The 13,244-nt window shown below is 31.6% G+C and overlaps 2 protein-coding genes across 3 annotated transcripts; both read right to left on the reverse strand.

Annotated features, from left to right (window-relative positions):
• Nucleotides 1–1,001: 1,001 nt before the first annotated feature.
• LOC137822827 (glycine dehydrogenase (decarboxylating), mitochondrial-like) lies at nucleotides 1,002–7,024 on the reverse strand. The gene is made up of 15 exons (XM_068627829.1): nucleotides 5,384–7,024; nucleotides 4,517–4,759; nucleotides 4,360–4,437; nucleotides 4,167–4,267; nucleotides 3,892–4,087; nucleotides 3,671–3,796; nucleotides 3,272–3,457; nucleotides 3,045–3,158; nucleotides 2,698–2,850; nucleotides 2,303–2,491; nucleotides 2,154–2,231; nucleotides 1,942–2,067; nucleotides 1,756–1,854; nucleotides 1,507–1,624; nucleotides 1,002–1,250 (listed from the first exon to the last, which is right to left on the reverse strand). The coding sequence occupies exons 1-15, from the start codon at nucleotides 6,572–6,574 to the stop codon at nucleotides 1,192–1,194; spliced, it is 3,057 nt and encodes a 1,018-aa protein (XP_068483930.1). The 5' UTR covers nucleotides 6,575–7,024; the 3' UTR covers nucleotides 1,002–1,191.
• Nucleotides 7,025–9,618: 2,594 nt separating this feature from the next.
• Nucleotides 9,619–10,760, reverse strand: LOC137821351 (protein CYTOKININ-RESPONSIVE GATA TRANSCRIPTION FACTOR 1-like). Of its 2 annotated transcripts, XM_068625903.1 has the most exons (3): nucleotides 10,281–10,760; nucleotides 10,102–10,154; nucleotides 9,619–9,975 (listed from the first exon to the last, which is right to left on the reverse strand). In XM_068625903.1, exons 1-3 carry the CDS (start codon nucleotides 10,357–10,359, stop codon nucleotides 9,637–9,639), a joined length of 471 nt encoding a protein of 156 aa, XP_068482004.1. In that variant the 5' UTR covers nucleotides 10,360–10,760; the 3' UTR covers nucleotides 9,619–9,636. The 2 variants fall into 2 exon arrangements, with proteins under 2 accessions (XP_068482004.1, XP_068482002.1); XM_068625901.1 differs by having other exon boundaries at nucleotides 10,102–10,757.
• Nucleotides 10,761–13,244: the final 2,484 nt, after the last annotated feature.

Consider the following 13,244-nt stretch of genomic DNA (forward strand, 5'->3'; position numbering starts at 1 on the left):
TTGTGTTCCTTAAGTTTAAACTATTATGTTTGCTGAGTTTTATGAAGTTATACATGCTATGGAGGAAGCTCAAAAGATGAGACTTACTAATGTTTGACTTGAATGTGATTCTGCCTTGGTTTGTGCTGCGTTTACTATGTGCTAATATGTAGAAAACTCAAAAGATGAGACTTATTAATATTTGGCTTGAATGTGATTCTACCTTAGTTTGTACTGCGTTTACGGTGTGCTAATAAGTTGGCTAATTTAGAATTTATTCATAAATAATAATTTCATTGCTATAATAGGCTTCCATCTAGTCTGTTTTTAAAATTCTTTATGAATAAGTATAGTCTACCTATGTATCGTTTCGGTTAACATATGGATTTTGGTCTAGTCGTCCCATATTTTTTTTTCTTTTTTTAATAATAATACTTTTTTTATGTGATGACAAATGATTGTCTCAACCTAGCTGAGATGTCAATTTGCATAATGATGCCTAACATGAAAAATTTTATAAAAATAATAATATTTGACTTTTGGATTTGGAGTGAATTTTCTGAAATGAAAAATCCATAACCATCCTTATGCAGCACAAATACTGACCCAAAACTTATAATATCCAAAATATAGGATACAAATGGATTATATAAATTAACAATAAATACATTTATATGTATGCAATAATTTTAATTTTTTTAAAAATGAATGTATTTGTCTTTTTTAAAATTGTGTTGAGATCGTGCTAGAATTGTTAGATATTCAATAAATATTTTTTGAATTAGACACTTTAACGATACATATACTACGAATGTCGGTGCGAATGTCGATGTCCGATACATGTGTCCGTCCAAGTTTTTACTTTTAACTTTTTTATTTTAAATCCTTAATAAAGTTTTCTTCCACAAATTCAGTTATTCTAGAATGTCTAAAGTTACCAGCACATATAAAAGTTATTTCAGAATGAAAAACAGATGCCATATGAGGATAAAAGACAAATTATATATATTCGGAAATGAAAGTACTTAAATAACAATTATTTATTCTAATCTTCAATTATTTAAAAACTTAAATTGAAGCTTTTGAACAGGTTTGCTGGGAAGGGAAAAAGTAAGTACAGAGGCATTACTTAATGAAAGTTACAGTATGATAGGAAGAGTTTATATACATTGTATAAATAAACTACTTGGTACCTTGTTCTTCAACAACCTTTCATTCTGGGGGAAGGGTGCAAACCAAGTTCCGGTCACCGTACACATTATCAATACGTCCTGATACACCCAACAACATTTTATATTCACTACTCTAATTGTCAAACACAATTGCAGAAGCTGCAAATTCACTAAGTCAGAATTAGAAAAGGTATGTACTTATATACACAGTTTAATTACATTTAGAATCAATTAGTACCCCCTTCATATACGGTGAGAATTTTAAGGATTAAAGAGAAAAATTGCTCACAAATTTAGAGAATCGCCTCACAATAAAGGATAATTTGGTAGGTTAATTATGGAAATGATGTCATACCAGTGGAAGGCCAGAACTTGGAAACACGAAGCCAGGAAGCTGGGAAGGCTGCATATTCTCGAGAGTAAGGTTTGGTCCATGCATCTCCCATGAGCAGTGATGGTGGGTGAGGGGCACCCTGCATAAAATATTCTAGATAATCACTCAAAAGTTTATTAGCTAAATTGAAATTGTAAATAAATATGAATCCAGTGATGCACAATTGTTAACACTTTTTATTTAATAAAGTTGTAAAAACCAAACTCATACCTTTAGTACGTTGTTGTTGATGTCAGCCTTTCCATTCTCAATCTCAGCAATTTCTTGCCGAATGGAAATAAGAGCATCACAAAACCTGTCTAACTCAGCCTGCAATGAAGTTTAGTTGAATTGAATAAAAAATTAGATGATAGAAAGCAGAAAAAGAGAGGCCACTAGTTTCCTATGTAAACATACCTTGCTTTCACTTTCAGTTGGTTCAATCATAAGTGTGCCAGGCACAGGAAATGACATTGTTGGTCCATGAAAGCCATAGTCTATAAGCCGCTTTGCAACATCCTCAGGTTCTATCCCAGTAGAGTTCTACCATAACAATAGTTTGCTATTAAGTACATAATGAATAATTCTAATTGGTTGAGAAAACATTCACCATGACGAATTGGACCTACCTTAAAGCCTCTTAAGTCAATGATGAATTCATGAGCAACAGTTCCATTCGCTCCACGGAAAAGAACAGGGTAATGAGTCTGTAAAACTTACAAGTATAATTAAGTTGCAATGTAAAAAGAAACGCATGCAACTATGACGTTGCACAAACCTCCAATCGTTTTGCCATATAGTTTGCCTTCAAAATGGCCGTTTTTGACGCTTCGGTGAGTCCTTTGGAACCCATCATGGCTATGTAAGAGTATGAGATAGGCAATATCAGAGCTGAGCCCCATGGTGCTGCAGAAATGGTACCAACTGGTTGTGTCTTGTCAGGGGCTGGAATGCCACCAGTGGGAACCTTTACATATGTAACAAATCATTGATTACAAAGAAAAAGTGCAACAAAGTTACACAAGTGTACACTTTTTACAAGGATCTTAGTTCAAGCTTATGGAAGTTAAAGATGATTTTTTTTCTTTGAGAACAATGTTCTTTCTAACGAGTATCTGTCTAAAATCATTTATGCACGTCATATATAATGTTACACAGAACAAAAAATATTACCACTGGATGTGAAGGTAAAAATGGTGCCAAGTGTTTCTTTACTCCAATAGGACCCATTCCAGGGCCACCTCCTCCATGAGGGATGCAAAATGTCTTGTGGAGATTCAGATGACAAACATCTGCTCCAATCCAACCAGGGCTTGTAAGTCCCACCTGTAAACACGAACCAAATTACCAAATACAACTTGATAACTAACCTCATTTTGAAAATTACTCAAAATATTAAATTGCAGACCAAAATGATAATACACAACAACAAAACCACTGGTTTGCCTAGTGCCTAATCTTGCATGGTAACATGATTGAAGATATTTACTTAGAATGCAAAGATGTGCATAAAAACAAACCTGTGCATTCATGTTAGCTCCATCCATATATACTTGTCCTCCGTTATCATGAATAATCTTGCATATCTCATCAATTCCTTCTTCGTAAACACCATGAGTTGAAGGATATGTTACCTATGATTTATAAGAAAACCAACACAAATGAATATTAAATACAAATTTGGCAAAGATGTTCCTCCAACCTCAAAGTTAATCCGAACAGAGCAAGTAAAATTCAAAAGTTGTACCATCAGTGTAGATAATTTGTCCTTATGTGTTTTAGCAGCCTTCCTCAACTCTTCAATATTGATGTTTCCCTTGGCATCAGTTCCTATTGATACAATTTTCATTCCACACATAGCAGCACTGGCAGGATTTGTGCCATGTGCTGAGACAGGTATAATGCAAACATTGCGGTGGTGGTCTCCTCTTGCCTACAGTTTTTCCAACTAGTAAAATAAGTACGCATCATGTAATGGAAGACACTTCATGCAGCAAAGGAACCACACGAAACATAGAATTGAGGTAATTTATTCTCAATGAAGTATAATTTTTAGAATTAAATAACAAGCGAAGAACTTCTATATCTAAAAGTAAATCACATTAGGTTGCAAACATGTTCATAATGATGACTAAAGTCACCATACCAAATGATATGCACGAATAACCATCAATCCAGCGTATTCTCCAGCGGCACCCGCATTAGGTTGCAAAGAGAAGGAGTCAAACCCAGTGATTTCACACAACATGTTACCCAAATTCTTGAACATTTCCTGATACCAAATTTGCTTGTTTAGACACAGAAAAATTAATATCCTGTATTTTGCTTAAATTAAATAACTTTTATTACATTTAACCTTGCACATACCTGATAACCTTGAGCCTGTTCAATTGGTGCAAAAGGGTGAATGTTAGCAAACTTAGGCCATGTCACAGGCATCATTTCAGTGGTTGCATTCAACTTCATTGTACAAGATCCCAGTGGGATCATACTATGGCACAATGAAAGATCTTTCGATTGTAGCCTATGAATGTACCTGAGCATTTCATGCTCAGTGTGGTACCTATTTAAGGGAAAATGGAATTCACGTAAGCTTCCACAATATAATCGCTTGAATTGAACTTATGCTCAAAGGGATATACATGTTAAAGATAGGGTGTGTTAGATAAGGACTCTTCCTAATTAGTCCAGAAGGAAGTGCATTCTGAACTTCTGGTGCAAGAGAGGCAGCTGTAAAGGATACCTGCATAATTAATTAATATTTTAGACGTTGTTATAGTAATAAGTAATGATAAAATTGACAATTATGAACATTGCATACGCCACAAAGCTTACATGCTTGCCATTAGAAAAAACTTTGAAAAGGTTATCAACATCCTCCAAGGTTGTTGTTTCATCAAAGGCAACAGTGATCTGAAAAGCACCAAGCTCAGTAATCCTAAGAAATGAAAACAAACTCAGTTTATTTGATGCAATAAAAAGTAACACTCACAATGTTCCCATCAACAACCCGCAAATTTATTTCACTTTTGCGAGCAACATCAGCAATTGCTTGAGCATTGGCGGTCTTAATTTTCACCGTGTCAAAGAAGGGAAGGTCCTGAACTTCTGTACCAAGTTTCTTCAATCCCAGGGCAAACACCCCAGCAAGACCATGAACCCTTTGGGCAATGGTTTTAAGTCCTTCAGGTCCATGATACACAGCATACATAGCAGCCATGTTGGCAAGTAATGCCTGAGTAGAAACAATAATGATCAAACAAAATCAGCTTTCTAAAGCAAGAACGAAACACGGCCCAGAAAATGCATTAATGGAAGGACACTTGTCTATTCCTAGAAAGTTATTCAAATGAAAATGAATATAAATGGTAATAGAATGTGAAAATTTAGAAATGAAAAATCGTTAGCAGTTATTTGCCCTCCACAAGCCACCACGAATAATAAAATAAGGCCATGAGATGTTATAAGCATTAACTCACTTTCTCTGCCATCTGGTTTTAACTCCATTTATAACTTCTTCATTTTTTCCTTTTCTGTGGCACCACACCACTTATCATATGGTTCATATATGTCAATTTCTCCATTAATCTTTTTTCTTTTCTTCTCACCACTTAAATTCATCCTAAAACATGGTTTAAGTTGAATATCTCTTCCATCTCGTCATTCTATCTTCTATTTCATTTTTATCTCTTTCTTTCCCGCTCTATCAGTTATCATATGTGCCATTTTCTCACTTTACATGTTCATTTTCTTCCAATTTCTCTCATACTGTACACTCCAGAATGGAGTCTAAGTTTATATTTCTCCAAACTCAAATAATTTGATTAAACCAAATCAGGATGAAGAACGAGGGTGTTACCTGAGCAGTGCAAATGTTGCTGGTGGCCTTGTCCCTGCGGATATGCTGCTCCCTAGTTTGCAAGGCCATTCTCAAAGCTGACTTTCCACAAGAATCAACACTGATCCCAATGATCCTTCCAGGCATCATCCTTTTATACTCTTGTGACGTGGCCAGGAACGCAGCATGTGGACCCCCATAACCCATTGGAACCCCAAATCTCTGAGTAGACCCAACAACAATATCCACCTCAAGTTCCCCGGGAGGCTTCAACATAGTCAGAGCCAACAAATCAGTCGCCATAACAACCTTAACTCCATGTGAATGAGCCTCCTTAACAAACTCCCCATAGTCCAAAACCTCACCCTCAGTCCCCGGATACTGAACAAGAACTCCACAAACATCACCGGATCCGTAATCCACATCCTTAACATCCACAGCAACAACCTTAATCCCGAAACCAGTTGCTCTAGTCATGCAAATATCAATAGTTTGAGGGTGACAATTGTTGGCTATGACAAAGGTCTTCCTCTTCCCCTTGTGAATGTTGCTACACATCCACATTGCTTCAGCAGCCGCAGTGCCTTCATCGAGCAACGAAGCGTTGGACATTGGAAGAGCAGTGAGATCTGCGACCATGGTTTGGTAATTCATGAGGGACTCGAGACGACCCTGAGATATCTCAGCCTGGTAGGGAGTGTACTGAGTGTACCACGCAGGGTTCTCCATGATGTTCCGCAAGATCACGGTTGGCACGTGCATGTCGTAGTACCCCATCCCGATGTAGGACTTGAAGCATTTGTTCTTCGCTTCTAAGCTCTTCATGTGCAACATCATTTCGGCCTCTGTCAGTCCCTCGTCAAAGGTGTTGAACGACATTTCTTTCCGACGGATGGATATGGGAATGGTGGCATCGATGAGGGAGTTGAGATCAGAGAAGCCGCATGTCTGGGCCATGTTGATTAGTTCATCTGAGGTGGCAGAGTTGTGACGCCGAGGGAACGTGTCGCTGGGCTTCAGTGCTTCCACTGAAATGGATCGAGATCTTACATTGCATGCATGGTGTCTGTTGTTTCCGATCAACTTCTCTTGTTTAGCTCTTGCAAAGGAATCAGAAACACGTGACAGACGTCGTGAATGGGAATGATCCTTCGTGGAAGAAACCAGCCTCTGTAGAATTGCCCTATTTGCTAGCCTCCGTGCACGTTCCATTTGAATGTGGGCAGAAAAAAGGATTTGGGGTGGTTTTGTTTTGTCTTATGGAGGTGTATAATGGAATTGGTGTGATGTCACAGTGTGAGTGTGTTGAAAAACACCACCTAGGTTTTCAGAGGGTGAATTTTTGGAAGTGAAGATTAGAATGAGTGGTTTGGTTGATGATAGATCCTATGTGCTAACACATGTCTCTGGCATTGGGAGATCTTGATTCATGGTTCAGAGACAACATTTCCAATTTGTGAAACCACTACCGGTAAAATGGACTATATAAAGAATTTGGGTCATCTCCTTCAACTTTCTCTCTCCTGCAACAGTGATGACCTTCGCATTAATCTCATGGTGGAGAGATAAAAGCTAAAGAAAATGTTTTATAGAAGGAGAACTCATTAGAACTTTTCTTCTCACATTTTTCCTTTAGTCACTCTTGACTTTTCGTTTTTGTTCAAACGTTCATATCTTTTCTTAGTAAATATAATTAAAAGGTTCCTGATATCTCTGAATAAAAAAAAAATCTCAGCTTAACTGATCATTTTTCTTTCTTCAATTTAATCTCCAGATATTAAATTGATTTTTTACATTATTAATTAAAATTAACTAATAATTTTATTAATATTGAACGAGGAGGGTATATACCATTCATTTTTTTAATAAAATATGGACAGAAAACAAATCTTAAATGAAATTGTTGTTACTCATAACAGCATACTAAAATAAAATTAAAAAAAGTATTAGTAAAGTTATAGATTTAAAATCTAATTCTAACCAATAACATCTGAATTTTGCTATTTAAAATTCTGATAATACTACTGCTTTGTGCGGGCTTTAAGCCTAATTCAATCTCATAGAACTGACTCAATGAGATGAGGTTTGCATCCACTTATATACTAGGAAAGATTTTAATCTCGATATGGATCTCCAACAGTATAAATATTTTAATTATTTACTCTCTATTTTAAAGTTGTGTATAGTAAAAATATCAATAATCAAAATAAATTATTTTTTATTAATGTTAAATTTGATTAAATTAAATTAAATCACTATTACAGAATTAAAATCTCAAACAACGACTATTAAAGTTCTCTGTACTTTTCTTTTAGTTTGAAACTAATTTTAAAATATCTGCATAAATTGTATGATAAATAGCACTAATATGGTTGACTATTTATTAATTAAATTTTTTGATATAAATATTTTAAATCTATTTACAATGCTTATAATAAATATTTTTCTTGATTAAATTTTTATCCTTATAATTTTTCAAAATTCGCAATTTTGGTCCGTAACAATTTTTACCACAATTTTATTCTCTTAAATTTTAATTATCCATCCTTTATGTCCTTGATTTTTTTTTAAGTAATTCATATTCCTTAATTATTTTTTAAATGGCGTGTCGGTGTCGGATATTCGTATGACACTTGTAGGACACATATTTATAAAGTATTCAATTCAAAAAGTATTTGTTAAATTTTCGACAATTCTAGTACGGTTTTAACATAATTTTAAAAAAGAAAAAATACATTAATTTTATAAAAACTCAAACTTATTGTATAAATTTTTATTATGATTATGAAAATAAAAAACAAATCTTTTTGAACCAATCATGAAAAACATATTTCTACTAAAAAAATAATATGAAACATATTTATATACATAAATTTTTATTGTCAATTTATATAATTTATAATTATATAATATATAGATTTGTGTTCTCGTATCTAGTTTTAAAGATTATACTTATGAGTGTCCGTTTCACTCTTATGATTCATAGAGTAAAATGTCTTTCCTTTCGATCTTAAAGGTGTCATATTCAAAGTAATAGGGTAATTGAACAGAAATAGAAAAAAAATAGAAAACATAAAAAAAAAAAATCCAGGGATCAAATTAGAGAAAATTAAAAATGAAGGGAGAAAAACTGAAAAAAAAAAAGTTACAGAAACACCAACTTTAGATATTTTTTAGGATTAGTTTTTTTTTTAGGATTAGTAGTACTATCGTACTGTCGTTTGATTTGGGCAAACATTCTTTCCATTAAGAATACCAATTTTTTTTTAATAAATACAATTTCTATGTATATCTATTCTTCATAGAAACAAATCACAATATGAGTTAGATAGTTTTCTTAAATGGATTTTTTTTTTTAAAGTTTTTTCTTTCTTTTTTAAAACTTAAAAATATAATTGATAAGTATTATTTATATTATATATTTTAATTACACTTTTTAATGCTAACACTATTGTAAAATAGGGTTTACGCAAACAGTATTACTTAGTTGTAACAAAAAAAAGTTATGAAGAATATGTACAGTAATATTTTTATAATTTAAAGAAGATATTTGAGGATAGGTTAATTTATGCATGATGTAATAACACATTTTTTTTCTGTTACATTCATTTTTTATTTATTAACAAGTGATTGGGAGATTTGCACGATTCAACAAATTCTTTTTTAAACTTCGATATCATATTAAACAAATTAATTTTAAATTTAAGTTAACTTTATAAAATTAACTGATAAAATGAGATTTATATTATTTTCTTATAAACTATAAATATCTATTTCCAATCCACATGAATTTTTCAATATTTTCTTTCACAATTTCAATGAGTGAATGACTTGCAATTTTTCCTTTCCTAAGGACCTTCAAGTTTGTGTTGCTCCTTATCAGTACTTCAACAATCCTTTTTTGCTTCTTTTATGTCTCATTATGCGATTTTGATTTTATTATCCAAATATATTTATTATTAAAAAATAATTAATTAACATATTGATTAAATTATATATTATTTTTTAAATTAAAAAATTATTAATATTTAAATTATTTTTTATTTAATAAATTTTTAATATTATATATTTAATTAAAATTAAATACATCAATTTTAGAGTGTTACGTGGCATAGGATATATTTTTACTATTAAAAAATTATGTGTTAACTATTAAAAAATATATATTATATTTTCTTACATTTCTTAATCAGCAGACATTAATTGGTTAATATTTAAATAATGAAACCAGGCGATCTTAGTAGAAAATAAATAGATGGAAGAAATATTTATACTTATAAGTAAAGAAAGGCTCTAGATAAATCCATAAGAAGCAACGCTGCCTGAGCTACTTCATCCATTGGAAACACTTGCTTCAAATCTGAATCATCCCTCAAACCTATAGCAAAATCCTTCAAGTCTTCCTCCGATAATGTTCCTCTAGCAGCACCACTAGTTGCAGTCTTGCACTTATTCTTGAACCGCGCTGAATGGTTTGTACGACACTTCTTTTCCTTGTGAGAACGCACTCTGGACTTTGCATCCACAGAAGTGGAAGGAGCAAAACCATTCGCAGCTTCTGCCATTGCTCTTTTTGCCTTCCTCTGCCGAATGCCACAGGCATTGCAAAGTGACTGCACCACCAAGAGGTCTATTTCTTAATTAATTTGCACAGAACTTCGAAGTATCAAGTGTAAACAATGTATAATTAGTTAATTATTAAGTAATTAATTAGAGAAAAGAAGGAAGGGAAAAATGACCTTAGGACCATTAGGACCACTCCTCCAGAGTGGGGTACTGGTTGTGTTACAATCTGCACAAACCCTAATAATATCGAATTTGTTTGTGGCCAGATCACTGTTAGTGCTAGGTGGGCTCATCATCTTTCTAGTGAACCTCACATTTGAAGACAACCATTTTTCATACTGATCGTAGTTACCTCTTTTGTTTTCTTGGTTCTCTATTTTGTTGAAGGATAAATCATGGTGGCCACACGCTCTGCTAATTGGATCTGCCATAACCGACTTTGGTTGGGTGGACGAGGCAATGCACACTTGTTGATTATCCAATGATCCACCATGAAACACAAACTTCCCATCCTAATGTGAAGAGATCAAAGGCTATGAATATTATTAGTTGCAAAATTCAGTCTGAAATGGGTTTTTTATTTGTGTTTTTTTTTTCCTATGACATGTCAATTTTCCAATAATACCGATTGAAAATGCATGCTAAAGAATAACATTGGCAAGCAACTTTTAATTTCAAATTGAGATCAAGTAACTTTAATTTGAGAACATGTGAGAGTTGGTAATAGAGTGGAGCTGAGATTGGTTTGAACAGAAAAAATCTTAACTTTTAACAGATATAATATCACAAAAAACAAAGTAAATAAAAATAACGAATGTATAACTAGAGATGAAAAAATTTAGCAATTAACTTTTAAAATCAATGTATAATGATGATGAAACAATTAAGATGAGACAAGGAAAAATAAAGCTGTAGAATGCAAGTACTCAAACCGACAAAAATTCTATCTGCTATTTTTCAGTCCCCACACTTACCTAAATATATATATACAAAAGAAATGTATAATTCATTCATTATATTTTACAATACTTTTTTTTTATAGCAATCATTATCTATATATTTTCCCTGTTTTCTTCTTTCTATTAATACTGTAAAAGATTTTAAAAATATATACAATTATATATTTAATTTTTTTATTTTTTATGTACAATTTTGTATACTAACTTTACAAGGGTAATTTTGGTTAATAATGCTGAAATATTAGTTAAACTAGTTATTGAAATAATTAATTACTTAATTATTAATTTTTGTACAACTATTATTATTAATTATCTCTAAGGTTATTAATGAATTCATTATGTATTGCTCTCATGTTTTTTAAGATTATTAATTGAAAAAGGAAAAAACAAATTGTATATTTTTGTCTTGTGTAAATGAAAAATGTTGAATATAAACCCATAGCTTCCTTTATAAAAAAAAAAATTGTTTATAACATACTGTAACACCTTATACATCTTTTAGGTACTTGAAGAAAATTTATTAATGTGTTCCAAATTGTGTGGTTCTCATCTCATATGTAAGGAGACTTATTTATTATTTTGGAATTTTTTCTGAATTTTGGACACTATTTCTATTTTGCTGTCAGTGCTTATTGGAATGCAGTTTCTTACTTTAGGCTCAATTATAACTGCTGATTTTCCCATACTTCTTTGGAATTGTGGTTATAAACCATTGCTTGGTGAAAAAGAGAGTAGGGAAAAAATTGTGTAGCTCAATTTTTTTTATTTCTTTTTTTGTTGGTTGAGTTAGATTTTTTTGGATGAAATTCTTATAAATATAGATATAGATATTTTTACTGGAGTATCTTATATACTTAAATTTATTTATTTTATTTAACAGTGATAAAAAAAATATAGATTGGAGCACTCTTCATTTTAATTTAGTTTTTATTTATTTATTTTTGTTGGTAAAAAAATTATTTTATAATTTTTAATAATATGTAAAGAGACTAATTTATTATTTTGTATGTTTTAATAGCAGAGAATGTCCAAATATGATAAACTTAAAATACATAATTAATTACACTAATAATTTTTTATGAATTGATTTAACTCCATTTTATTTGAGATAAAATTGACAGCCCATTTAATCTAGGGAAAAATATAATATTTTTACCCAGCAAAAGATATAAATAAGTTTATCACATCTTTAATTTGATATACAGGCATACATGCATTTTAGAGCATTTACAATGAGTTAAAATTGTTGTTGAAACATTTAATATGTATATATAGCTTTTCTTATAATAAATATTGTTGCTTATAGTGTATATAGTATAGTTTTTTAAATTGGTAGCATAAAAGTATTAGTTCTTTATTAAAAAAATTAATATTTTTTAGTCATTTTAAAATTATTCTCGTAACTTCTATCTTAATCTTTGTTTTTGTTCATTTTTTTAAGTTATATTGTTAACATAATTGTTTTTCAGTTTTAAATTTTAGGTCTTAATTTTTTCTTATACATGTTAATAATTTTTATTTTTTTTATCCTTAGTCATTGTCTTTTTTCCATTTGTAATTAGGCTTCATCATCAGAATTTTTCTTTTTCTATTGCGACGTGCGATTAAGTACATTCCATTGAAGCACCACGTCAAACAAAAAATATTCATTTTCAATGTAATATAGTATAAGAACTTTGAAAAACTAAACAAATTATCCACATGTTACAAAATTAAAATAAAATTATCAAAACAGATTAAAAAATATGGTTTTAAAAAACCTTTTTTTTACAATACAAGAAGCACATAAAAAATATAACATTATGGTTATATATGTATCCCAAATTTATCAGGATGAGTTTTTTGCCTCCCTCTCTGTATTCAAACTCAAATGGAGTAGGTTTGTTAGATTGTTAGCACTATGCAGTAACTGTGTAGAATTTATGGATTTTGTTCAGTTTGTAATAATGGGGGGTGAGATGAGGATTTTGCAGATCTGAAGAGATGGATGAAAGACATAACTTGTTAGTGTTGCCTAAAGGAAAATCAAATGCTACCACTGCACCCCATTCTCCTGACAGAGACAGCTTCTGAGTCCCCACACCCTTTCGCCATCAACCATATACTCCTATATCCCTGCCATTGTTTTTTTCATCACCACTATCCTTTCTCAAAATTAAGTTAATATGCCATGTTTCTGAGTAACTTTTTCTCCGTCGTCTTCTTTACTAGACTTTATTATATTGTCTCTTTATGTCACAACTTATACGTATGCATTCATTGCCCTACATGCATGTGTAGAGAGATTAATGATGTCACTTTAAACTAAATTTACTTAATTAGTTAAGATAATTGCATGAATTTTGGATTGTATATAT

The sequence above is a fragment of the Phaseolus vulgaris genome, chromosome 9 (assembly GCF_000499845.2).
Source record: "Phaseolus vulgaris cultivar G19833 chromosome 9, P. vulgaris v2.0, whole genome shotgun sequence".
Taxonomy (NCBI): domain Eukaryota; kingdom Viridiplantae; phylum Streptophyta; class Magnoliopsida; order Fabales; family Fabaceae; genus Phaseolus; species Phaseolus vulgaris.

Coding starts and splice junctions, on each gene's coding strand:
- LOC137821351 (XM_068625901.1), bottom strand. CDS start 10,359: ATGGCAGATCCAATTAGCAGAGCGTGTGGCCACCATGATTTATCCTTC. Junction 9,976..10,101: donor GTGGTCCTAATGGTCCTAAG/GTCATTTTTCCC, acceptor TTGGTGGTGCAG/TCACTTTGCAATGCCTGTGG.
- LOC137822827 (XM_068627829.1), bottom strand. CDS start 6,574: ATGGAACGTGCACGGAGGCTAGCAAATAGGGCAATTCTACAGAGGCTG. Junction 4,760..5,383: donor GCAACATTTGCACTGCTCAG/GTAACACCCTCG, acceptor GTTTCTACTCAG/GCATTACTTGCCAACATGGC. Junction 2,851..3,044: donor GAGCTAACATGAATGCACAG/GTTTGTTTTTAT, acceptor TCGTGTTTACAG/GTGGGACTTACAAGCCCTGG.